The sequence below is a fragment of the Haliotis cracherodii genome, unplaced genomic scaffold, assembly GCF_022045235.1.
Source record: "Haliotis cracherodii isolate W230 unplaced genomic scaffold, xgHalCrac1.p SCAF_8, whole genome shotgun sequence".
In the NCBI taxonomy this organism is placed as follows: Eukaryota; Metazoa; Mollusca; class Gastropoda; order Lepetellida; family Haliotidae; genus Haliotis; species Haliotis cracherodii.
The window spans coordinates 60,966,439-60,991,257 of NW_027266341.1; the positions used below are offsets into that span (position 1 = coordinate 60,966,439).

Sequence of the window (24,819 nt, forward strand, 5' to 3'; positions counted from 1 at the left end):
TTAGACTGTTGTTATGTTGGATTCATTGGACTGTTGTTATGTTAGGACACGTTCGCCCGTCGTTATCGTATGATACATAAGCCTACTGTTGTGTAAGAATACGTTCGTCCGTTACTATCTTGGGATACATTAGCCTGTTGTTATGCTGGGATACATTAGCCTGTTGTTATGCTGGGATACATTAGCCTGTTGTTATGCTGGGATACATTAGCCTGTTGTTATGCTGGGATACATTAGCCTGTTGTTATGCTGGGATACATTAGCCTGTTGTTATGCTGGGATACATTAGCCTGTTGTTATGCTGGGATACATTAGCCTGTTGTTATGCTGGGATACATTAGCCTGTTGTTATGCTGGGATACATTAGCCTGTTGTTATGCTGGGATACATTAGCCTGTTGTTATGCTGGGATACATTAGCCTGTTGTTATGCTGGGATACATTAGCCTGTTGTTATGCTGGGATACATTAGCCTGTTGTTATGCTGGGATACATTAGCCTGTTGTTATGCTGGGATACATTAGCCTGTTGTTATGCTGGGATACATTAGCCTGTTGTTATGCTGGGATACATTAGCCTGTTGTTATGCTGGGATACATTAGCCTGTTGTTATGCTGGGATACATTAGCCTGTTGTTATGCTGGGATACATTAGCCTGTTGTTATGCTGGGATACATTAGCCTGTTGTTATGCTGGGATACATTAGCCTGTTGTTATGTTTTGTCGCCCTGTCTGGCACTCGGCATTAGGGGCTAAAACAAGGACTGGTCGGCTCGGATTCAGTATACTGTGTTTGAGTGGTACATTCATGTTAAACTGCGGCATGGTATCTCAGTGAGCTAGCACTATAAATCGGCATCAGTCCGGACTAGTACAAGCAGCCACACACACACGAGCACACACGTCGCTATATAAGTAGAACAATCTTGGACGCGACGTTAAACCCCATTTCACCTCACCTATTGTTTTTTGTGAAGACTGTTGACGCATACCAGATGTAGATATGCTGCTTATTTTAAGGTATGTAGTTTCACATTTACCTTTTAATTACAGACAGGTTATCGGGATCAGTGACATTTAACCCACGATGTGAAAAATAATTAATGACTTACTTAGTTTTAGCATAACTGTATGTTTTGTTTCTACACAATCTATTTCAACAATGCCAAAGGTAAAATTCAATTTAAATTAGGATGGGTTAAAAGAAGATGGCTGGTTTAATCCATAATGTAACGGTTTCGATTGTCAGCGGTTGGCAGGTTGCCATGGAGAATTATTTCATTGGTCGAGTTACACAATGAACATTTTTGAAGTCTTTGGAGTTTAATAGTGGCATTCAAAAACAGTATTGGAATAATGTGGTATGTTGTCTCTTGAGAAGAACGGACGTAGAATGTGTTTCGTGTTGAGAATCACTGCACAACAAATCACTGTTTGAATGCCCTTCGAATTATGTCAAACTTTTACAAAACACTAGAGTGTCACTTTTTATAGAGTCAGTTGAACTTAAAAGAAAAAGGCCACTTTTATGATTGAGAACTCTGGGCGAAATATGTTCAATTAAGCACATTAGAGAAGAATGGATTTCAACAAAAAACACCCTCAGGAGGGTAATGATATCAGAACGGGAAATCACCGCATAACAAGGGATAGTGCAACCGCTGAGTGTTCTTATATGAAGGAGAACATAACCCTTACTCAGATTGTCAGTCAACATCGAATCCGATTTCGTGTTATTTATCCCTTGGGAGAAGTTGATTCAATTCAGACTGAATTGTTTTACTGCCAAATTAGTCGCCCGTTAACTCGCGAGAGTCTGTCGAGACCAGAACGAGAACGCGCTTGTGCCCAGCTAGGCCCTTTGTCGTCATAGGCACAGCACAGCTCCTTGTCCAAACGTATGTCGAATTTGCCGTTGATGACTTTGAATTTCCCTACTTGTTGGGGGAAATACCCCTGTGAAAACTCATCACACTATCACGCGAAGTAGCGTGCTTCGGTTAGAGCTGCCTTGATTTAGAGTGTGAAGGGGATATGGGAATCTCAACGACTTCAGCGTTGATTTGTTGCTGAAAGAAGCACTGATTAATACCAAGTATAAATGTCTTCTTTTTCTGTTTCGAATTCATGTTCCGGTTAAAAAGGAAAAGAGCCTCGTTCAACAGAGCATTGAATAATTATGATTTGGGGTTAACGATCGTGACGCTTTATTGAATAAATTCTTAAATAATGTCGATCTTTTCTCACACATTATGATTTTAGAATTTACATTATGAAATATTAACAGACAGCACGCCGACTGGTTCGATTTGCCAGCGTATTAAAATGACCCCTTGCACAAGACGATTCATAGTCGCATAGTTTATTGCCACGCCTATAACTCTCAGCAGTTTATTGCTGATCATTCGGATATCTCTGCACGTTAATATCTTTAAAGAGATTCATTGACACTTGAGTTCTATAACTGAGATCCTGTCTGTGAAATTGATTTAATCCCAGACACAAGCTGAATATTATATCTTCATCTTTATAAAGATAATCTATTTTGTGCCCTTAACCTTGTCTGGATGATTATGATAAAACCAAGGATATAGTATAAACCATTACATCAGAAAACAGGTTGAATAAACGTAGCATATCAAACAGTGTGTCTACCCCGTGAATGCATAAAGGATTTCGTGAGTGAGTGAGTGTGGTTCTACGCCACTTTAAGCAATATTTCAGCAATATCACGCCGGGGGAAATTGTACCTAAGTGAGGAATCGAACCAGGACTTACGGCGTGATGAGCGTACACGTTAACCACTCGGCTACCACACCACTCCATATGATTTAGAGACAACACACCCAGGCAAAACCATAGGTCGTGCAACCAGCTTAAACTGGTTTTGTAAAATGGCCTCATACAGAAGGTTTATTAAATCAATCGACGTTATGTGGATACAATATTATTGATGTAAATTACTTCCCAATATAACACCTAATTTTAAGAAGAACGGACTAAAATGGCACAACTGGACTGCAAATCCTGATTTTAAGGAACCATTATGTGTGAAATGTCAATTGTTACGGCATCATGATTTTGCATTACGGGACATTGGAAAGATTAAGCAGAACATCAGTTTACGGATAGAACATGTTTATTTCCATAACTCCATCGACATATTGTACTGTCAACACAACTTCATTTGTATTGACACGGCCGCTGCTGACGCACTCGGGCTGAAACAAGCTACACAAGTTGCTCTTTGGAGTCGATGTTTCTTGTTCGCGACAAACAGATCAGTAAATATCAACACAGGGAGTAAGTGATGTGTAAACGCATTAAGAAGATCTCAAGTAGACATCGCTGACCCATAAACGCCATTATAGTACACAAGTGCAGACAACTATTGATTGTTAAATCAGACAACGACACAATACTTCAGAGACAAATGTACGGACGCTTACGTATCACAGAGACATCACGTCCTGAAGAAAGCTCTGGTGATGTTAAGGAAATAGATTTTACCTTTCAAGTGCTAAAATGCTTTTCCTTGCGAAAAAATGCAGACTGTGTGTTGATATGTCATTGGATGGGACAGTAGATTTTTCAACGTCACTATCGATTCTTTCGTGTAAAATATATCTTATTGGACTTAAAAAAACCCAGTTTTTTAACCCTCTGTTCGCTTCTGGCTATTCATTACAATCATACTTCACACAGATTGTGTTCTGCAATCTTTTGTTTACGCCATATAACCCAGAGACGTGTAACGTCAAGTACACTGCAAACACGTTTAAATTTGTTTTTCATTTATATGACAAGTTGTTAAACAGCATGCCGATCAATCATTGACACTACATATCATGTGCATACAGAGTAGCATTACATTAGAAGAAAAAATATTATTCTTCTGACTGCTTTGCTGGAAATGCAAGTGTATTTGTAATAGAAACAATGGACACGCTCCTGAAACGCCGAGAACGGGACATTAAGCAAACACAACTGAGCAATGGGACAAATCACATGAAGTAAGAAATCACATGCAGAATAGAAAAAAGTATGAAATGTTTTAACGATTTGACGAAAACGTTCAAAAAATAATAAAATGCCATTATAAATTCAGAATGCGATTCATATCTAATGTTTGTCTTCACACACATAGTACAACGTTTGACTTTAAAAGCTTAAGACATGTCCATTCCACTTTTGTACTGGATTACAAAGCTCTCTAAAAATCCATACAAAGAGATGTATTGGTGGTCCAGCAAATGTATCACGGAATCCCTGTCTCAAAGATTAAACCTAATCATTAATATAACCAAGAAATGACGTTCTTTAAACTATATGAAACAAGTGGAATTAATGTATGTGAATTATCAAAAACTCAAACGATTTATTTGTATCTTTGCAGTCTCAGACAAGAACATATTTCAATTATGTCAAACCATTTCTTTTAAACTTTGAACGTGACTATCCTACACGATAAACTATAGGAACTATTTTAATTCCTTCAACCATGGTGCATTTGGCACTAAACCGCAAGTGTAGTTACATCTGTATCTTCAAAGGTTCAGGACAATTTGTTAAAAATGAAAGAAAGTAAATGTTATCTGAAGTTTACTGAGAAAACAATATGTGTAATGCTGGATTGTGGATTTGGGAACAGTCAATTCAGAGAAAGAGTAGGCATCCCCATGGGCACCAACTGTGCTCCTCTTACTGTTCATCTGTTTCTTTACGCCCATGAATCAGAATTTCTGCTCGAATTGGCAAAATTAAAACAAGGGAATTTATGCAAGAATTTTAACTTAAACTGTGAGTATTTGATGATCTGATATCGTTCAATAATGGTCAAATAGCTAATTCCTTTTCCCTGATTCAGACTGACAAAAATTTCCCACAAGACCGTGCGAAAAGAGTGATGACTTAAGCTTTCCATAAGTCAGCATTTCGTTCATGTCGAACAATAGTCCAGTAGTTTAGACTGAAGTAGGTTTCGTCGCTGTTATTTTGAAATGTCAACTCTCTGTTTTCAGACCACCGATTGACAGAGCCGAATCACCACACTATGTCGCCCATCGTGGAGTATCTATGGAAAGTCAGCCTCGCCATATTATTTATACACACTGTTTTCGTCACAGGTAAGCTTGGATCTCTTTGATAATTATGCGAGTTAATTAGTTGCATGTCTTTCTTTTTCTACCTTTTCTAAGACGTAGAACATGTCTGTATTGTTTTAAATCCATGTTGACAGATGAAAACTGAATAAAAAATAGAACCTAGGCCTCTCCAAGAGCAATTTTCGTACACCTGTGTTCGTTTTCACATGAGTTACGCAACATGACAGATGGAACCGAGGTGGGCGTCTCTATGTCAAGTGTTGTTTGCACTTTTAGATTCAGGTTTAGAAATACAACAATCATAACCATTCACAGATCTTCATTTTCACCTTTTAATTACTTCATGTCAAAAAGGTCCGCATGGTCCCGAATACGATGGGCAATTCGAGATACACATTTGGTAGAAGGGAATCATAGGGGGAAATAAATACTTTTCGGCCGCTTCCTACATTCCAGTTATCATGCTCATATTGTATCGATACTCTGGAACGAACTGAAGTCATTGGCATAACGATTGAACACTCTATCCACTGGGCTAGAACTGGAATGAAACGTTCGTGAGAACCCCTTTACACAACAGGTGTACCTCCACAGCAGGATAGGTCCACAGTGCCTCCTGTTTATCGTGCCTTTGTGATTGTGTCTCAGGTCGCTGCTAATGCTGTGGTCTAAACTAACATTCATTCACTCACTTGACGTTGGAAAGACGGTGATGATGAAGAGATTCGATTTACAAATGGTGTAGTCATCAAAAGACCCGTGAAGATCCGGGGTAGAATAGGTCTTCAGCAACCCATGTTTGCTGTAAAAGGCGACTCTACTCGTCGTAAGAGGCGACAAACGGGATCGGGTGGTCAGGCTTGCTGACTTGGTTGATGCATGTCATCGATCCCAATTGCGAGGATCGATACGCATGAGGTCAATCAATGGGTTGTTTGGTCCAGACTCGAATATTTACAGACCGCCGTCATATGGCTGGAATATTCCTGAGTGCGGCGTTAAACAACAAACAAAATTTATCAACAAAATAGGTAGACAAACAAAACGAGGATAAAGAAGGTAGACGATTTGAAACGTGAATGGTGCCAAGCTTAACAGCAATATTGAGACACGTCTCTTGTCGACACGTCTGACCATGCAATCTCCTACTATGACCTTTACATGAATTGTTAACTCCTCCATGCTCACTGACACCTCCTTTCTGTCATGACAAGCGTGTGAGTGGCGGACGCTTCTGGTACAGCACAAAATGCTAACCATTTTCGCGAACATTTGGTGTGATCACTGATTTCAGTGTTCCATTCATATAATTTCCATCGCTGTTTTGCCTTCACGCCCCGTGGGATTTGTTTCGGGAGGTATTCGAGTCTGTTTATTCTCTGATCCTTTTCTGTCGGGATGAAGATATTTATCACTGTTCTATATGACCCTGTATTAGAAACCATAGTGCAGACATATATAAATGTAGCACCAGTAGGTAGCATCTTTAAAACCCGATTATCGATAAACCAGAAACGCAGTTGCCAAGGTAATGAGAATGCATGTACTAATGCGTCTTGGGGGATGTGATGTTATCGAGGGTAAATTAATGAAATCGGCCGCGATGACGTCACCACGAAGTAACTAATAGCAGTGGGATCCGGATGAGCAGAGTTTATTTAACCGAATTATGTCGCCTACATCTTCCGTAATATCGTTACCGGATTGCGTTCAATTTACGTGTCCAATAACCCGTAGACAGAGTCAGTTGCTGTCGCTCGGCCCAGTGATGACTAGGCCGTATACATGTCGTTAAGGCTGCGTAAGTGGTGATCATGGTGTGTCTCGTTATTCCATGTCACAGAGCGTTCCCCAACACTTTCATCTCATCAAGTCTTGGCGAATATTCTATTTCTCTCAATTAATGTTAACGAAACATACAAAACATATACAGTAAAGTACGGTTATAACGAACTCCAAGGGACTACTAATTTTAGTTCGTTATAACAGTAGTTCGTTATAAGCATATATACAGCATAACTACAGCTAATAGTCTGGATAAAAAAAGTAAGTTCGTTATAAGCGTGTTCGTTATAACCGTAGTTGACTGTAGTTGAATCAAATCTAAGTTTTCACAAATATGTTTTCCATTTCGAATATATTTTTAAGCAGTAAACATTTTAGACAACATAACGAAATAAAAACACACAGTCGACTCTATGTATATTAAACGGAGATATTTTTCCAACTTGCTATCTTCACAATTTGACAGCGATTCGCAAACAGATGCTTACAAAATAGTCGATATCAATGGATTTTTCTCTCGGTAAATATTTCCTATGATTATTGAAATTCTTTGTGTCGCTATCTATTTATTTGATGCGGATATATATATACTGCTGTCGGAGGGTATGTATTCTATTGAAACGGCTTGCGTTGTTTTTTTCTTAACCGAAATCGCCACGACGATGCTCCGTGTCCATAGTCAACGTGGCCAGGACTATATCTTAACACTAAGACCATGCTCCAGGGGGCCTTGACCGCATCACGTTGTGGCCAAACTACCAGGAATCTTCCTGACATACTCGCCCTCTTCATGACCCGGGGAAGTGGATCTATGATGCGTAAATGGAGGACAATTTGGTATATTAGCGAACATAATTGCACTGATTTGTTTCCGACGTTGATCAGACAGTCTGTACGGACAATATTGAGCCGCTTCGCCCAAAGTGTTTGGTGATCATTACACAATCCAGACATACTACAAATCAATTTATTCATTTTACCCACGAATTATCCATGATCACAAGATTTGTCACGATATTTGACTATTGGACTTGCCGTCCTTGCACGTGTTTCTGGCATTAACTGCAGAATTTCTGCTTAGCCTACGTCGACGAAGTTACAATATCTGCTTCTCTAGCAACAACGAACGTTGACACCGCTCCATCTCAACTTCTGGCAGATTGCCTTATGAGTTTCTTTGAAATGGATGCAAGTGGTATGCAGGTTTCGTAGTTCATAATGGCGTAATTTGAGTGAAGTATGAAAGTGTTACATGTGGTCGTATCTGTTTTCGTGAAGTCCAGAGTTTTTTTAAAGAGTCGTGAAATCACGCCCGCTAATAGAACATGCCACTACATCTACATGTCGACATGAATACCATACCATGGTCTGAAAAGTACATATCTAAAGGAATTATCTTATGCATCCGGTTGATTTGGGACATTACACATCCACCAACAATAACGCGGAAGCGGGGATACATATTGACCTATTCTGTCAGCATAAACTGTTGAGAATATTAATAAAGTAATCATGAAATGGACCGAATCATATCCTGGGGACATTGGTGGCAAAGTAATGAAATGTACAAAAATAATTGGATCATGCTATTTTCTGTGTTGCTATTGTTCCCACGCACTACCCTAATTGAAGACTGATAATTCATCATGATGATTTAATTATTGATATTGTACGTTAGTAGGTACTCAAAGCTAATACTAAATGTGCATTGTGTATCTTAATGACTTTCTATTTGAACCTAAGAACAGATTCGTCACTTTGATAAAACTTCTATCTCAAATACATATTTAATAATCTGTTTTGGAGAAAATAGTTCTTTGTTATGGTCATTAGGTGTGTTTCAACAGAACCAGACTTAGAGATGCATTCGTGCCTTCAAGGCTAAACCGTGTCGGTTTCCTTGTGGATGAGTTTTTCGGTATCTCAAGAAAGTTTTGTGTTATAAAACGTATAATACCAGATTGCATCTGAAGCCTTGGGGACTTGCGACAGTCACTTGTTCAATACAATCAGTCATGTTTTGCAGTTATAATCTGCCCAAGTCATTCAAATTCCCATTTTGGCATATTCTCTATCTAATATAATATTCTTTATTATATTGACGTCATGTGGATATGATACAGGTTAACGGGTTTATCCTCCGACAGAAAAAAATGTCTAATTTTGCCCACAGACTTATGTGTTTTTTCTGATTTTAATACCAAAGTTTAATATTGACCCAACCGGGAACGGGGAATAACAAGAGTTATATGAATAGATGTATGCCTTCAGGGACGTGTCAAAATATTGGAGTTTTTAGATTATACAATATCCCCTTTTCATCTCTGACGTGAACGTTTCATTGACAGTGTTTTTGTTAGTGATAGGGAGGAAATTAACGTCAATAAAAACTGGGACAAATACAGTTGAAAACCAAACACTTTTTTTTCTTCATCGCGGGGTTTTCGACAGCTTGTTAAAGCTGCACGTAGTGAAATGAGGGGAAAAAATGCATGATGTCTATTTGATGGAGAAGTGATTATTGCCAGCATTTTTATGAAAACTGAATTGTATATGTATGACAAGGGTCGCGGTGAAAATCCGTGACATGTTTGTTTTCAAATTAACGTTCTATCTGAAGTGTTGTTTATCGTTGACATTAAACGTCAACAGCAGAGAATACCCAGTCTCGATTGAGCAAAAGGGGCAAAATGGTGGTGGAAATTATATGAATGGACCACTGAAAAATCATTGATGACACAGTCGCCATGTGACCAATGTGAACGTGAATAACAATAATGTGAATGTCATGTGAATAGGGGCTTAGGGTGATGCCAGGAGACAAGGCAATGTCAATTCCCTTATGACCTCCGCCTCATCTCTCCTTCACAGTTTCTGTTGACTTTACAATAATTGGAACTGCGTCTCTACACCGCCATGTCTGAAACAGTCAATTGTACAGGCGTCTCAAGCCGAAGATGAACCGAATCCTTAGGACACATTTCTGAAGTATTTGCACATACTAATTTCTTGTAATGATTCAGATGCAAGTTTGCCATGGGTTAAAATACTCCAACAAAAGAACTTAATCATTTCGACTGTGAAAATGCGGAGAAGCTATCCCTTCTGACACGTGTGTTATTGCGAGTCCCCGAACATTGTCAGCTGGTTTGATTTGTCTAGTGATTGGAGAGAATTGGTAAGAGGGCAAACAGCAACAGCTTTCCTTAAGTCTACTTTCGCCAGTCATCCCGAGAAATATTTACGTTAGATTTGCTTCGTTTGACAGAAATCATTCATGAAGATCCTTTTTGTTAGAGGTGCTGACCCAGTGAATTCCGTTGGGACTTGAACCCAGACATAAAACCTCCGCCCAAGATTGTTATCCCGAGTATAAACCTTGTGCGCAATATGCATATTAACAAAACCCGCTCAAGGGCATTCAAGACTATTTTTATCTCAAAACAATAGAAAATGCAATGAATTATTCAAATCTATGATAGGCCAAGTTCTTGTGTTTCGCAGCGAACTAAACTGGACTCATTGTTTGAAACATTAAACACCATATGGTATTTTTAGAACTGTGTTCTGTATTTTATTCAACATTCCCATTTGTATAACTTTGTATAATATCAACTTTATGTTATTATTCCAATTTGGTCGGCAATAAAAATTTGAGATCGATTTCGACAAATGGACAATAGAGCTCTAATGCATATACTTACATAGCGTTACAACAACTGAAGACGAGTAGACGCAAAATGGATGGCCGCCAATCATGTACAGATATATGGTTTTATATTTATCAGAGCACATAGAAATATTGACTCGCTTGTTATGTTGTGTGGTTACGTAAACAATGGTTAGAGGCAGCTACCTCTTATCATCAGTGGTTTGTTTTGTAAAAGTGTTCACTGGTGTGAGAAATAGATGAGAATCCGACTGCTGTTTTCCGACATGAAATATTCGTTTGTTAAATGTAGCTGGCAATTTCCCTGTCAACTATGCTGGGTACAAAACAGAACTTGTACTGACAACAGAACTTGACAACAGTCGATGCTTCTGTTTTAAAGTTCAAGGTGTCTTCTACTTTAAAAAGATATGAAAGTGGTTACTATACATCGATATGTTAAATATACTCATCACCAAAAGAAACGCGAACCATAGAAATATATAGAGAAGTATGTACGCTAAGAAGACACGTTTCCAATGTGTACCACTTAATGACAAAAATAACAATCAGTCAAGTGTGACCACATAGTGTTTTTATTCTTATCACGATATGCTGTCGTGTTTTCCAAACTTTACACGCTAATCCTATACAAGCCAAATGGTGCATCTCGAGTGATGGATCTATGACGTCACCCGTGGTGGGTTCATAAGCGTCGGTTCACACACCATTACAGAATGTTCGTTGAGTATTTTTATATAAAATATTCATCACTTTCCGACTTATTTCATTTTATCCTACCTCGCCTAAACAAGTTTTCTCGGTGTCTCGTCCCTGGAGGTTTGGTCATATTTGTCTCTGTAACACTACTGATGTTAAATTCCTTTTAATGACGAATGCCGAGACCATAACAAGAGACGGCTAACGACATCAGCATGGAGCCTTAGGGACCTGTGTATAAGTCATTACTTGTTAATTAATGCCAATACCAAGATCTCCCTCGGAGCCATCAGTGTAATCACTTATGTTTGTAAGTACGAGACGCTGAGGAGTCTGTCTTTTATGCACACAATACTAAATACACGAATGTAAGGCAAGAGCCGTATATCCTATCATTCACCCAAAGCCGCTTCGGAGCTACAAGACAATTGGAACCATCTTTGTATGAAACCAGATTATTCTTTGGTGGTTTTGGGACTACTCTGAGGCTGCAGATATTGATTTATCAAACACATCCAAGGAAAGCTATGGCATTATTCAGCAAACAATCCGTATTAACTAAACAATTCCTGTTGCTGACGGTAGGTATATTCATATATTCACAAAGCACGAACCTAATATCAACCATTGCACGACGTGCTCACAATAAGGTTAATATTTTAGTTCTGAGGAAAGATGTTCTTTTAAACTGGAATAACACCTAAACATGTCTGAGTCAACAAATAACCAAAGGGTATACACGAGGCTTAATGGCGCTCTGGTTTTAATAATAATAATAATAATAATAATAATAATAATGCGACAAAAGCCTTTCCATATCCAATAGAAATATCAGCATGAGGCAGAGTCGACTGTACGATTCCGACTATATCATGAAAATGTGTTTATGAATCACTAACAAATAGTAATAATACCAGGTGTCCGCGAAAAGCCGAGCGTATCCTGTCCCACCCGTGGAACCCGTCACAAATACACGCAAAGGAAAGTCAATTGTTCACCCGAAAACCCGAAAAGTCAAAATAGGGAAATTTATCGGACATCATTATTGTCACTGATGCGTCAAATTTGGAAATGTCCTCGACATGTCTATAAAAGTTTCTTACGTGTATCCTAAACCGTGACAGAAATGTCACATATGCCGATTTCCTTATCCGCTGAGAAATAATCTGGCTTCCTTCATTATTTTGCCATCGTTTTCTAATTAATTTCAACGTTACTCCTTTGAAATAAAAATGAAATCCCCTTAAGTGAAAGTCCAATGCACAGAACGTCCTTGTAAGGCCATTTGGTCTCGATAAATAACGCAAATGGCATGAATACAATCTCTTGGAATGACTTACTTGGATAGTGTAGCACTCAATCTTAACTATCTCCGCCGTGAACGCAAGACAAACGACAAACTGATTAGCTTCTCTGCCAGAGATGCAGACCTTGCTGGTAATTGTCTTAGTAAAAGCCATGAAAAGACATCACTATTTGATGTTTGTAATCAGGGGGAAAACGCGCAATTTGACATGTGTCATTTAGATGCCAATTTCCTGACTTAAGGGACTCCGAACAGCTCGAAAGATCATATAACTTGTCAAATACAACGGACTAGGGTGGTATAGGATGAAAGAGAGAAGTAGCATACACCTTGCCTCGTTGCTCCAACGTGACATCGTTGACAGATCTCACAAAAAACACTGCCTCACTCGATCACGGAATAATTGTATTATTCTAAACATATTCCACAGGATGATAGTAAACACTTGACACCTTGCTTATATGATGTGCTTAACATGTGTACAGAGGAATGATTTTTCTGAAAGCTAACATGAAGTCGAAACGTTTCATCTACCTGGAGCCTACAACCAACGTAGGTTATTAAATCAATGACGTTGTTACGAGGTTCCTCGTTTCAATGCTAATATCCTTTTGATTTTTTTGAATGAGCATGTTTTAGTTTAATACACCAGAGGCTGGCTCCATTTCAGTGACTGACGTTATTAATTGTTTGAAAATATGCTCACATATATCGGTCAAACTGACGTTTGCTATTGTGATATGCATGTAGTTTAACAAGAGGGTAAATGGCTCACAATGTTCATTGCACGCAAGGGAATAATATTGTGGGTGATATGCTCGCTACTGCCACTCACCCACGAGGAAGGGTAGCAGGGAAACACGATATTCACAGTGCAGAAACCCATTACGATCTGTGCTATCGTTACCTCTTGTCCATGTTTATTCAAGTGAGACAATGATTGTTGAGAGCTAAGAGGTTGAGAACCGTCAAAATGACGTTGATGTATGTGTCCAGTTGTCAACGTGGCGGCCAGCATGACATGTTCTGCTCTGTGTGTTTACATAATCAACTATCATGGGAGACTGCCTTTGGCACCGACATGAGCTGTGCTCCAGTCACAGCATAGCGTGTTGGCCTCATGGGGATGCACGGAAAGGTAATACCAGTGAACAGACACCGTGCTCATAAACGAAGGATAAAGGAGTCTAAGAGTTAAACCATGGTCCGCGGTTCTAAATGGTCGCAACTCTTGCGCATAAAATCACGGAGCCACTGACGTAAGGGTTAAGCATGTTGGTTCATCTAAAGGAGGCAAAATAATTCTTACACAACGTCAGGATTTTTGATTATTGTAATTATCCGAAAAAAGAGTATTCCAATTCCGAAACGTACCTATACGAGTTGGTAAATTTTAGTCAGGTATCTTGTTGACAAAGCCATCGAAATTGAAATCACTTTTGTTAATCTTAAGTCGTAGGATATAACTATTTCCGTTCTATTCCTGACCCACTGTCGGCACTCCTAGATTCCACACTCTCCTACCACTAGCTCATCTGCCACCCATGTCCATCAAATCAAGATTTGGTCTTAGATACAACCAGCTTGGTATTGAGTGAACTATTTCAATCACAAGTGTAATCAATTCTAATCACCCCGACAGTTATCTAGTATCATGTCAGGGCCTTCGAAGTACATATCTACAGAGGTCAGACGTGGTCCTTCTCTTCAATTTGAAAGTAATTTGAAATAGAAAATGTATTTTTCAATCTTCATGTACGTGATGGACAGCAGGTATTGCATGTTCCCTTTTGAAAGGAGCACCCATATAGAAATATACTCCGGAAACAAAGATTACGTCGTCCACGTCGGTAACTACAATAGCCAGAGCTATAATGCAACATTGGAAATAATTTCATCAATCGGTTCTAAAGGATGTGACCTCTTTGAATGGGAATGAGTGAAGAGTTAGCAACACTCCAGCAATGTGAAAGTGGAAGAACCTAAGAATTGGTTCATACACTGAACATTGAATCAGACACGGATGTGATGTTCCTCTTTAAGTTGCCTAAGTCGTGAAACTGTCGACAGGAAAATACAAGATAAGATAAAAAAATGGCCAGGCAACAAACTAACTTTTATTCTGCAAAGTATGGTGGGTTCTATGTAGACCATGCATACCGTTTTCGCGAAAACCCGGTGTGATCGTTACAATTCAGTGATTTATTCACAGATAAATATACTTTTTATCATTATTTTACCTTTAACGCCCCATTGGAATCTGTTCCTACAGATAATCGAGACTGATTATTCTTTGGCGTTGACATTTCATATTAATAAGTGTAATACTAACTCAGTAACGATTGCATATTGTATTAAATAAATGACCATAAAACTTGAATTGATTTAAGAAGAAACCAATACAAACTTACCTATTCAAAGAGTGTTTTACCCCAGGATGAGCACGGTGTTTTTTGTCAGCAGTACAAAAACGGTCAGACGATGACAAACATGAATATAAGGAACGATGCAAATATGATCCTACATTGACGTTCACGTCCTTTAATGAAGAAGATCTAGTCACTAAACTCCAAAATAATATGGTTGCGATTCGCTTGTCAACTTTAAAAATGGCATTGAAAGTTACTTGAAATATTCATGAACCTTTCGTGTAGACAGATTAATGGCACATTATCAAGTACCCACCCATCATGAAACATAAACATTAAACGCATGAGATGGTGCAAGACGGTAGACAGGTAATTTCCAACATAAATCGAAACAAAGGCCGCCAAGTTACCATAACATGCGCCAAGTCTCTTGATAGAAGCACCGTTATCCTACGGTAAAATGTCTGCACAACTCGTAAGACTGCAATTGATAGAAGAAATGTCACTACAATTAGAAAACCTCTGTTACTAGAGCCGCACGCAATTGGTGCTACAAGCATGACCAAACAATAGTCGTCTTATTTGAAGGAAAGGACGAATACTTAAATTGGTCTGAAAGCATTCCCGCCATAATGACAGGGCGGTTTCCACCACACAGCGGACGCTGACCACTCAAGCATTCTCTGTGTTATATTTGCTCACCATTATCTGACCAAAAGAAGTCGACTTTGTGTAATTGCCGGTCTGACTTGATCACTGAAAGGAAGGATGAAGAGTCCATTCTAAATTGCAAGGCTAAAGGGTCTCCTAACTTCGTCAAGAATGCATTAAGGCGAACAGAAGTAGACGCTTCGGCATACCTAAAACGTCCCTTTTTGACACATTATGAGATATTAACCTAGTAACTCTGAAAAGACACAAAAGACTGTACTATTTTTGATACACGTTTTCCAATACATCCTCTGAACACATGGATTCAGCTTCGTAGGCATCATTCCTACGTCATCACATAATGAAAATACATCCAGACAGCTGATGTCGTTCATAAGGATCTATTATTGCAGTTCTAGTACTTCCGATATCTGAAAATAGAAGCTTATGGGTACAGCCTGTGGAAAATCCTTTACATATCCGATTCCCCATCGATTCGTGGTGAATTCAATGTTAATTCTGAAACCAAAGATTTATAAGATATGCCTTGTATGAAGGAAGAAGAATACCGGTGTATGGCCTTGTCATTTGCTGACTCAGTTTAAACTTTATACTGTTTGCATGATTTGCCGAGGAAGACCCTGTCTGCTCTTCAATCACGCTACTCTCTGGTTGCGGGAAACCTGGTAACAGTCATTAGCCGTTCTGATTGTAGTCTGTTAATACCACAGTGGAGGCGAGATGTGCTGCTCTGCTTGGTCTACTGCAATCTCTGACATTTCCAAAAACTAACTCTTTTAGCTTCAGGGTAGCATGGTGCAGCAAAGGCCTACAATGTCTACAATGTATGTCATGTATTGGCTTATGCCAATATGTTCACTTAATTAGGATTTGCAGGTCGTTATGCGACATTTTGACTACATGTGGGAGGCAAAGAACATGACATTGGCATTTACGTTTTTACGTTGACTTTGAATTTACCCTTTTCTTGTGTGGAATATTAGGGAGTTCATTATTAAAGGACTGGTGTTAAAGGACACAATGACAGTGACTTTTTAGATACCATTCCTTGTCGTCACAATGATAGTGTTCAATTCTCTTCATGTTTTTACCCATGGTTAGATAAGTAATTTTCTTATTTTCTTAAGTACATATTTAATGTGATATATTTTCTTTTTTTCATATTTCAGTCCTAATGATCATGAACTGTGCATCATGATTTTTTCTTGGGATAATAAAGTCTTATCTTATCTTGTTTTAAAACATTTATAGTGATGTTTGTAATCAGCAGCACTATCACCCCAAGAGTTTGGGATCCCTCTGCTGGAATATTGCTTAAAACTGCGTATAAACTCACTCGCTCACTTTCACCCCAAGCAATATTTTTAAACGATCGTGTTTGTTTCAGGAAATGACCAAACAAGTGACGACACTGCCGCTGAGAAACGGAGAAGTCCAGGCTTCACCCACATGTTCGTTGGGAAGCGATTGCCGATCGAGCTTGAGTCCAGGAGTCCAAAGTACGGCTACTACTTCGTCGGCAAACGCATGCCTACGGCCTTTCAAACACGCCTCAGCCCCAAAGTCGGACGGTGGTTCGTTGGCAAGAGGCCCTACGCCCACCGAATGTTCGTCGGCAAACGTGACATGGAAATGAACGACGCCAACGCCCTGGACAACGGTGAAGACTGGGAAAACAACGTCCCCTACGGTGACTCTGATCTCGCGGATGGATACTATGAAAACAACAGGCTGGTTAACCCCTTTGTTTACTACGCCTTGGGAAAGAACAAGAACAGTGGAAGTGCTCCCTAAAACGGGTGCAGTTGACGCTGTGCATCGTTTCGGAAGTGACGTAATAGGCTCCTCTTCAAATGTGAAGTGGACGTGGACAGGCTTAAGATTCGGCAAAACTAAAAAACACGTCCATCTCTTACTCTCTCATTGAAACTGAATGCGTGCTATTTTCTGACTATATTCATGCTATCTCTCATGTGCGAACAAACATTAAGAGAACTATTCACCGACAATTAAGACAGTAATGGATATTTTTCGAATAAAACATCATAAAAATGTCTGTGTTGAACCCTACTTTGTGAAATCCTGGAAGCGTTTTACTACAAAGAAACACCCTGTTTACTTGGACAAGATGTCTACTCTGAGAGCCCAACAGTAAAACATGAATATATAAACACAAAGGAGTGTGAAGCATAAACGATAGTGTTTACCATGGCATCTGCGGTACAATACTTTTGTTTCTTGTCTCAAGTCCCATCGTTCGCTGACTGTATATGGTTCATCGCTGAATATTGTCATCATTCAAATCGCCATTAGCCAGGAGAGCATGTCACAAAAAGGTTTCGTGTGGACAATAAAATAGTTGAGTGTTACAAAGTGACTACTTGTCGTCATATTTTCAATAGCTACCGATACAAACGCTTGCATTTGTAAACACAATTTGAAGTCCAGCATTGATTGTTAGTGACCAATCAGCGGGAAACAACTTTAGATAATACTGCCATATTGGCACTTGAGATGGTGCCCCAGTATAAAATATAGGAAAATCCTAAGTGATCCGACAGAGATCGCATTTCCAAAAATGGTTTGTTTTGGGGATAATGGACTACAAAAGTTAAATTAGAAAGGAGGCGAAAATGGCTCAGAGAACATTTAAACTCAGGGATGCTGTTGAAAGAAATATAAACTAATATCTAAAGATGAAGGCAATGACATCGGGAGGTTAAAATTCAGTATTGCCCAGGGTCAAGGAAGGATTCTGCTGTAAATTGCTTCACAAAGTGAGAAGGTCATTCTAAGCTTAAAGTCATATTTTTCTTTTCAATATGTTTTCATGAATTTGTAAATTTGCTTTATAATGCTTAAGCTTAACATTGATTTGTGACTGTTATGATAGATGTTGAGTTTATGTTTTAAAATATATATATTTATTTATTTAACTTTTGGTAAACGTAAACAGAATGAATATTTTGATAACATCCATAAAAATTAGAGGAAGACAACATAAGAATACAGATATTGAGAACTTCTATTTTGGAATACATGTTCTCTTATTAGTCATAATTATTCAGAAATTCAAACCGGAGAAACCGTACACGTGATTTTTATGGATGAAAAGTTTTGACGGTGTTTCACGATAGTATTTTGTGCAATAAACTTACATTTTATCAAATGTTAATCATTAAACCTGTGATATTGTACAACATTGTATCTCATGTTATCACAAGTTCATTTGTAGAAAATAAAACGACTTTCCGATAATCACAAAAGGAGTTATGTTATTTGCTAGGCATTACTTGGAAGTTGACGGATGACAAGGTAGACATAATTTATGGATAACAACTTCTTTAATCCTATAAAGGCGACGTTTCGGTAAAGATCCTTATACTGTTGTCAGTCTTGCCTTACAACGGTATAAGGATCTATACCGAAACGTCGCCTTTACAATATTAAAGAAGTTGTTATCCATAAATTGTGTCTACTTTGGAGAAGTTATGTTATGTCATATTTCATCTATTAACTCAAAGTCTTTCGTGAGACAATATTACCGTTAGATTATGTGTGTCAGTATGTAATATATCACACGCAGGAGGATTGGATGAGGAAAACTAAGGAAAAAGAAAATGGTAACTAAACAATTGTCACATGATGTCATCACCTCTCAAATATGTTTTATTTCTCCGATTTTAGTTCTAACAACCTTTTTGACCTTTTCCTGAAACAAAGCAAGACACAAAGAAGTAGTTGTCATTGATATTCATATGAACCTTGTCGTCTTAAATTTAATTCTCCATAAATTCAGGTATTTAGTTCAAATGGCTGACGCAGTCGCTCTATTGACAGAAACGCACGAGTACCACTCAATCACTAATGATGGCTTTAGTTGTAAATGCAAAGCATGTACAGCCTTGTAATATCTCCAGCGGTTCGACCATATAGGTTTTCGTTTTGATACATGACATCAAGTATTCACTGAGACAAGGATTACCAGTATCGTTTTTGAACACAATCAGTAATGGTCAAATTGTATTCAAAAGCAGGAATAAATAATATAATCCTTGTTGTTCCGATACACAGGTATATTTCTATCTTAAATAGTATAATTTGACCATAGATTATCATATTCAAATATTGATAATCTAGATCCCAGTGAAGGAACATTAATGTCGGTACTGTGGAACTGTGGAACTGTGGAACAGTGGAGAAATTGGAGAATAATTTAGAAAGATTTAAATGAGGTCGATATTTTATTAAGTCCTTTTGCAAACTCATACACACAAGACATTGCTGATTGTTGATATAAAAATGGTTCTTTCTTTATTAGGGGGTACAGGTTAACAAGTCGTCTACAACGCCACAATTCGCTGTGCAAAATAGTCATCTTTTGTCACTCTGGGATCCCACGATAGAAGGTTCGAATCCTCGATGCACCTTAAAAGGCATCCGTGATTTGTCACCACCGTGACCACGTCATGATATAACTGAAATATTTATTAAGAACTCACTCACTGACTCGTCTTACCTAAAACAATCAAAACATTATTTTATTTGTAGGTTTTCTTGTAACTTTACATTTCCCCACGCTATACAGTTCTCTAATACCCATGACCTCCTCCTGCATGCAAGAATCCTATGGTCGTGCTATTGAGGCCCGGGTTCGCCTTGACTAGGACACTTTATCAGCTCCATACCCGTGCTCGTGTGTAAAAAGGTGGTAGAAGTAAATATAATCGAGAAATAAAATCAGCAATCTCTACTGAAACTTATCCTGCCCCATTGTGGCACGGAAACAAACGCATGCAAAGGAAAGTCAATTGGTTAACTGAAAAGTCAAGGAAACATGGAACAAGTCAAAATAGGGGAATGCATCGGACACTGATGCGTCAAATTTGGAAATGTCCTACACGTCTGCATAAATCGTTTTGAAAGTTTTTTTAGGCCTTGACTGTAACCCTGAAGAAGCATTTTGTGAACAAGCGTCCCACAAGAATTCTCACATTGAATATATATATATATATATATATACTTGTTAAAGGCGTATACATACGTATGTATGTATGTATGTATGTATGTATGTATGTATGTATGTATGTATGTATGTATGTACGCCTTTAACAAGTAATATGTTGCAGCTGATTTCCCTAAGAAAAGTTTTTGAAACAATGATCCCCGAGCACCAGTGGCAAGTGTAGCGGTAGTGATAGCGGTACAGACAACTGGGCCCACTTGCACAAAGCGATCTTAGCGCTAGGATGATCGTAACTCCCATACTTTAACATAGGCTTACAATAGTCGTAGCGCTAAGATCGCTTTGTGCAAGTGGGCCCTGGTACATAAGACGTGTTTATGTAGGTGCATGTTAAAATTATGATACGATACGTACTTAGAGTTTCGCAAAATTAGGTTCAATAAAAGGAGATCCGTGGGTTTCTGCAAAACTCTCCATTTCTTGAACATTATTGATTAAATCTTCTAAGGGGTAATTGTCTTGACGTAGTGGACAGATTTGAACTTCAGCAGTGTCAACAACCACTTCATCAATTTAATTGATCATCACAGTCCTCAGCAGGATGTAACAACACCTGTGTCAACACAAAAATATTCAATCGGGAAATAATCGCTCAAACACAATAAGATTGATACGATCCAGGGATTTCGCTGATAAATATATTGTTCAATTAAAGTCCGCGGGAGAGGTAGCATTAGCTCCGTGCATTCCATTTAATGTCGTCTTTGGTTTCTCAGGCAAATCCTGACGTTCATTAAAAATGTATGTTCTGTAGAAGGAAGTAAGAAACATAAAGAAACCTCCAAATAAATTCTTCCTGAAACTGATGATTAAAAGTAGATCTGGTTCAGGAACAAAGCTTTGAGGTATCATCTTCTATCAATCAAGTTTATAGGTTAACACAAGTCTCTTGTCATAAAATATACTTGCTCTTAATCACCCTTATCAAAACAATCGATCGCAAATATCAACTTAAAGACGAATGAGATCGTCAATGAACATTTACTTTCGAATATTGCATTTGTCAAATTGTAAAGCTGTACAATTATGAGCCACATTAGTTGTTACTCGCGAAACTAATGGGAAATATGTCCTATGTCTCTATTTTTTAAATGATATGATTGATAAATAAGGGCGTGTTTGTTACGGATAGGGCGAGATGGTTTAGTATTAGTGAAGCCACGTGGGACCACGTTCTCCCATCTGGTGTTCGAAGGTTCTGAGATAAGCTCCGACTGTGGTCCGACTAGCGCTACGAGTAGATGGACATTCGAGCTTCTATTATTATCATTATCATTATATGACCATGCTGGTAAAGCTGGGGAGATTCAACTGCGTTTTTGTCCCGCATTAATATGCCACGTGGTTATGTAGCTGAAATGGTGGTCAATTAAACTTAACTCGTAAACTAACTTATTCATAGATCAGACCTTTCAAATGCAAACTGAATCTTTAAAATCCGTACCTTCACATATATAGTTTCTACAGAGATACAGTTGAACTTTGTATATTTGGACTTTCAAATGCAAAAACATGCTGTAGTTGAATCTTGTTGATCCAAACTTTACATAAACTCAGATTCCTGGAACTCTGTAAAGATGTTAGATGAGCTGCTTATACCTAACTTCTAATGTGATAACCATTTCTCTCAGGGTTCCGTAATTACCGTTATCTGAAATGCGTCACCATAATTAGATGACATATATCATTTCATGTGAAAGTATGCTTATACAGGATACCAATATAGAACACTGATAACAGGACGTAGATTAAAAAATCAGTTTGTAATTGTTGCATGAAGGTCAGAGGAATAGTGTTTCCTGAAAACAGAACTGTCATTTCTATTTACTTCATGATAAGCGTTCTCTTCCAATTCCTAAATTTCCATTTATAACACGTTATTTCCACACTGGTATTTCGATTTAAGCCGTTGGTGTTGTTTGGGATGACCTTTGTATTTGATAATCGTTTTGTTGGAAAATACCACAATCGTAACGGCGGCCTGTGGAACTAAATTGATAATGAGGTGCACCATCATTCATTTCCTGACATCTCGACTTAAGCATAAAACGTGAAAGCTTTCAAAGAAACATAAACCACCAAACAGAATACATTAATTCTAAAGTGCAATAAGGAGGGCATGAAACAGTAATCCTACTGAAAACCCTGCAATGTGACATTTAAGAAGCGTATATGGATATTTTGGTCATCAAATTCATCCTAAAAACATACGAAGAGTCGTATGACTGAACTGACTAAGTATTTTAGTCAGATACAATTTCCTAGTTTTACTTGAACCATATATTCCCGTGTTTGTTTCGGCTGAACAACTAACTTGCCTTTGCATGTGTTTTGGACGGGTGCCACCCGTGGGGCAGGATGCGCTCATCTTTATAATTACGCGAACCCTTCGTTTCATTACTAGTTGATAGTGCATAGACATTGTAAGTTTTCTTGAAATGTGCGAATTAATATATTACATCACAAGGTCAGTGAGACAGCCAATCAAAACAGTTACAATGACAACTTGTTTCTTAGACGTTGGCGTAGACAATTGTCTACATTCAGTGTCAGTTTTCGCGGCTAGCCATCGGTCCAATCGCTCGAGTTTTGCCCTGTGCAACAGGAAGCTACTTAAGTTCATGAGACGACACGTATGAGTCACGTATGAGACACGTATGAGACACGTTATAGAGTTTAGAGGTGTGGCTAGTCATTCTCGCTGTTTGGCTCATATGAGGCCAGCTTTCAGAATTCAGTATTTAAATAATATCACAAGGTAAGGTTGAATTAAGATCAGCATAAAATATTGGCCTATTGTTCCATACTTTTCTTTGCTTGGTGAAGTGTTGTTGCACGAACTTCTTGCTCCACGTGTCAGGTCTCCATTGTGTTAAGGCGTCGTTACTCGTCGTTAGTGGTTCGTGATATAGAAGGGATTTGGGATGTCGACGTGTTAAACATCTACAGATACAGAGTTTATCAAAATGTACATTAAAATGGTGTCCAAAAGGCACAAACAACATGAGGTGTCACAGAACTAGCCTTACCAAATACAGCCCTCTTTCTGTGGCTCGTGACATTCAAAAACCTATTGTTGATCATGAATTAGAGGTAAAATCGAAAAATGCGACTTGTTGATTCACTGCAAATCTATTAAACTGTTAAAGGAGGCCTTGTCCTAAACATCACTTTATGACGACCTAGTCAGAGGTAGTGTCCCAAGGAGCCTGAGTAAAAGCAAAGGAGCGGTTTACAATGTTGACTATGATGTGAACATGGCCATGGGGTAAATATACTGAACCGCAAAAGAAACGTCACCGTGGATAGATATATATGAGAATCTCTTTTGTCTAAACACTGTAAACATGCTTTGAGACATTTTAAAAAGATGAAACTTGGCAAAACTGATCATTAAGGTTGCAATTAAAGTGTCAAATGTTCTTAAGATGAAACACAACACTAGTCTCTGAGAAAATGGCATCACAAGTCAGTATCTCGTGTGGCCGCCATGTGAATTGATGACAGCGGTGCTCTCGCAGTGTGGGAGCAGGCGTTATCATGCTGAAACTCGTGGTTGCGGCGACGTGCCAAATAAGGTATGGCGTGTGGTCTCAAGACTTGATCAATGTACGGAGCTGCTGTGACACAATTGCCTCTCCCTGGACCGATGTTCTGAAAGACCACAGGGCCGACCCTCTCTGTGCAAGACCAATTCCACCCCACACCATGATGCTCGGTCAACCCCACGAGTCTCTCTAAACAATACAAGCATCCGAATAACGTTTCTTTCGGCGTCGCCAGACTCTCTCTCTATCTGCCATTTGATGTTGAGATACAGTAACGGCTCTCGTCTGGAAAGAGGACTCTTCTCCACTGCTGGTGGCGCCAATGCTGGTGCTGCGTTGCCCACTGGAGACGGTCCCGGCGATGACGTGGTGTCAGAATGGGTCCTTGGATGAGCCTGTGACAAAGCGATCTTGAAGATGCTGTCGCACAATCTGACGATCATGACGTCGGGAGGTGACCCTTGTCCAAAGAAGAAAAGAATGTGTCTTATGCCGAGACTGCTCGAATTGTCAAGGTCAATCTTTCACCAGCAGTCGTGCAGCGAAACCACCCTCTGTAGCAAATACTGTCCCTTGTTCCTGCAGCTGCTTTGAACATGGTTCAAAAGTAGATGAAACACGGATCAACTAATTCAGGCCA

General features: G+C 38.8%; 1 protein-coding gene across 1 annotated transcript in view; it reads left to right on the forward strand.

The window, feature by feature from the left end:
• LOC139450416 (enterin neuropeptides-like) overlaps nt 1-17,657 on the forward strand; it is a 40,224-nt gene extending 22,567 nt beyond the window's left edge. The window contains exons 2-3 of the mRNA XM_071232107.1: nt 5,021-5,125; nt 16,993-17,657. Of these exons, the coding sequence (XP_071088208.1) occupies nt 5,053-5,125; nt 16,993-17,399 (480 nt within the window). The 5' untranslated portion in view covers nt 5,021-5,052 and the 3' untranslated portion in view covers nt 17,400-17,657. The remainder of the gene's footprint in view (nt 1-5,020; nt 5,126-16,992) is intronic.
• The last annotated feature ends 7,162 nt before the right edge of the window (nt 17,658-24,819 follow it).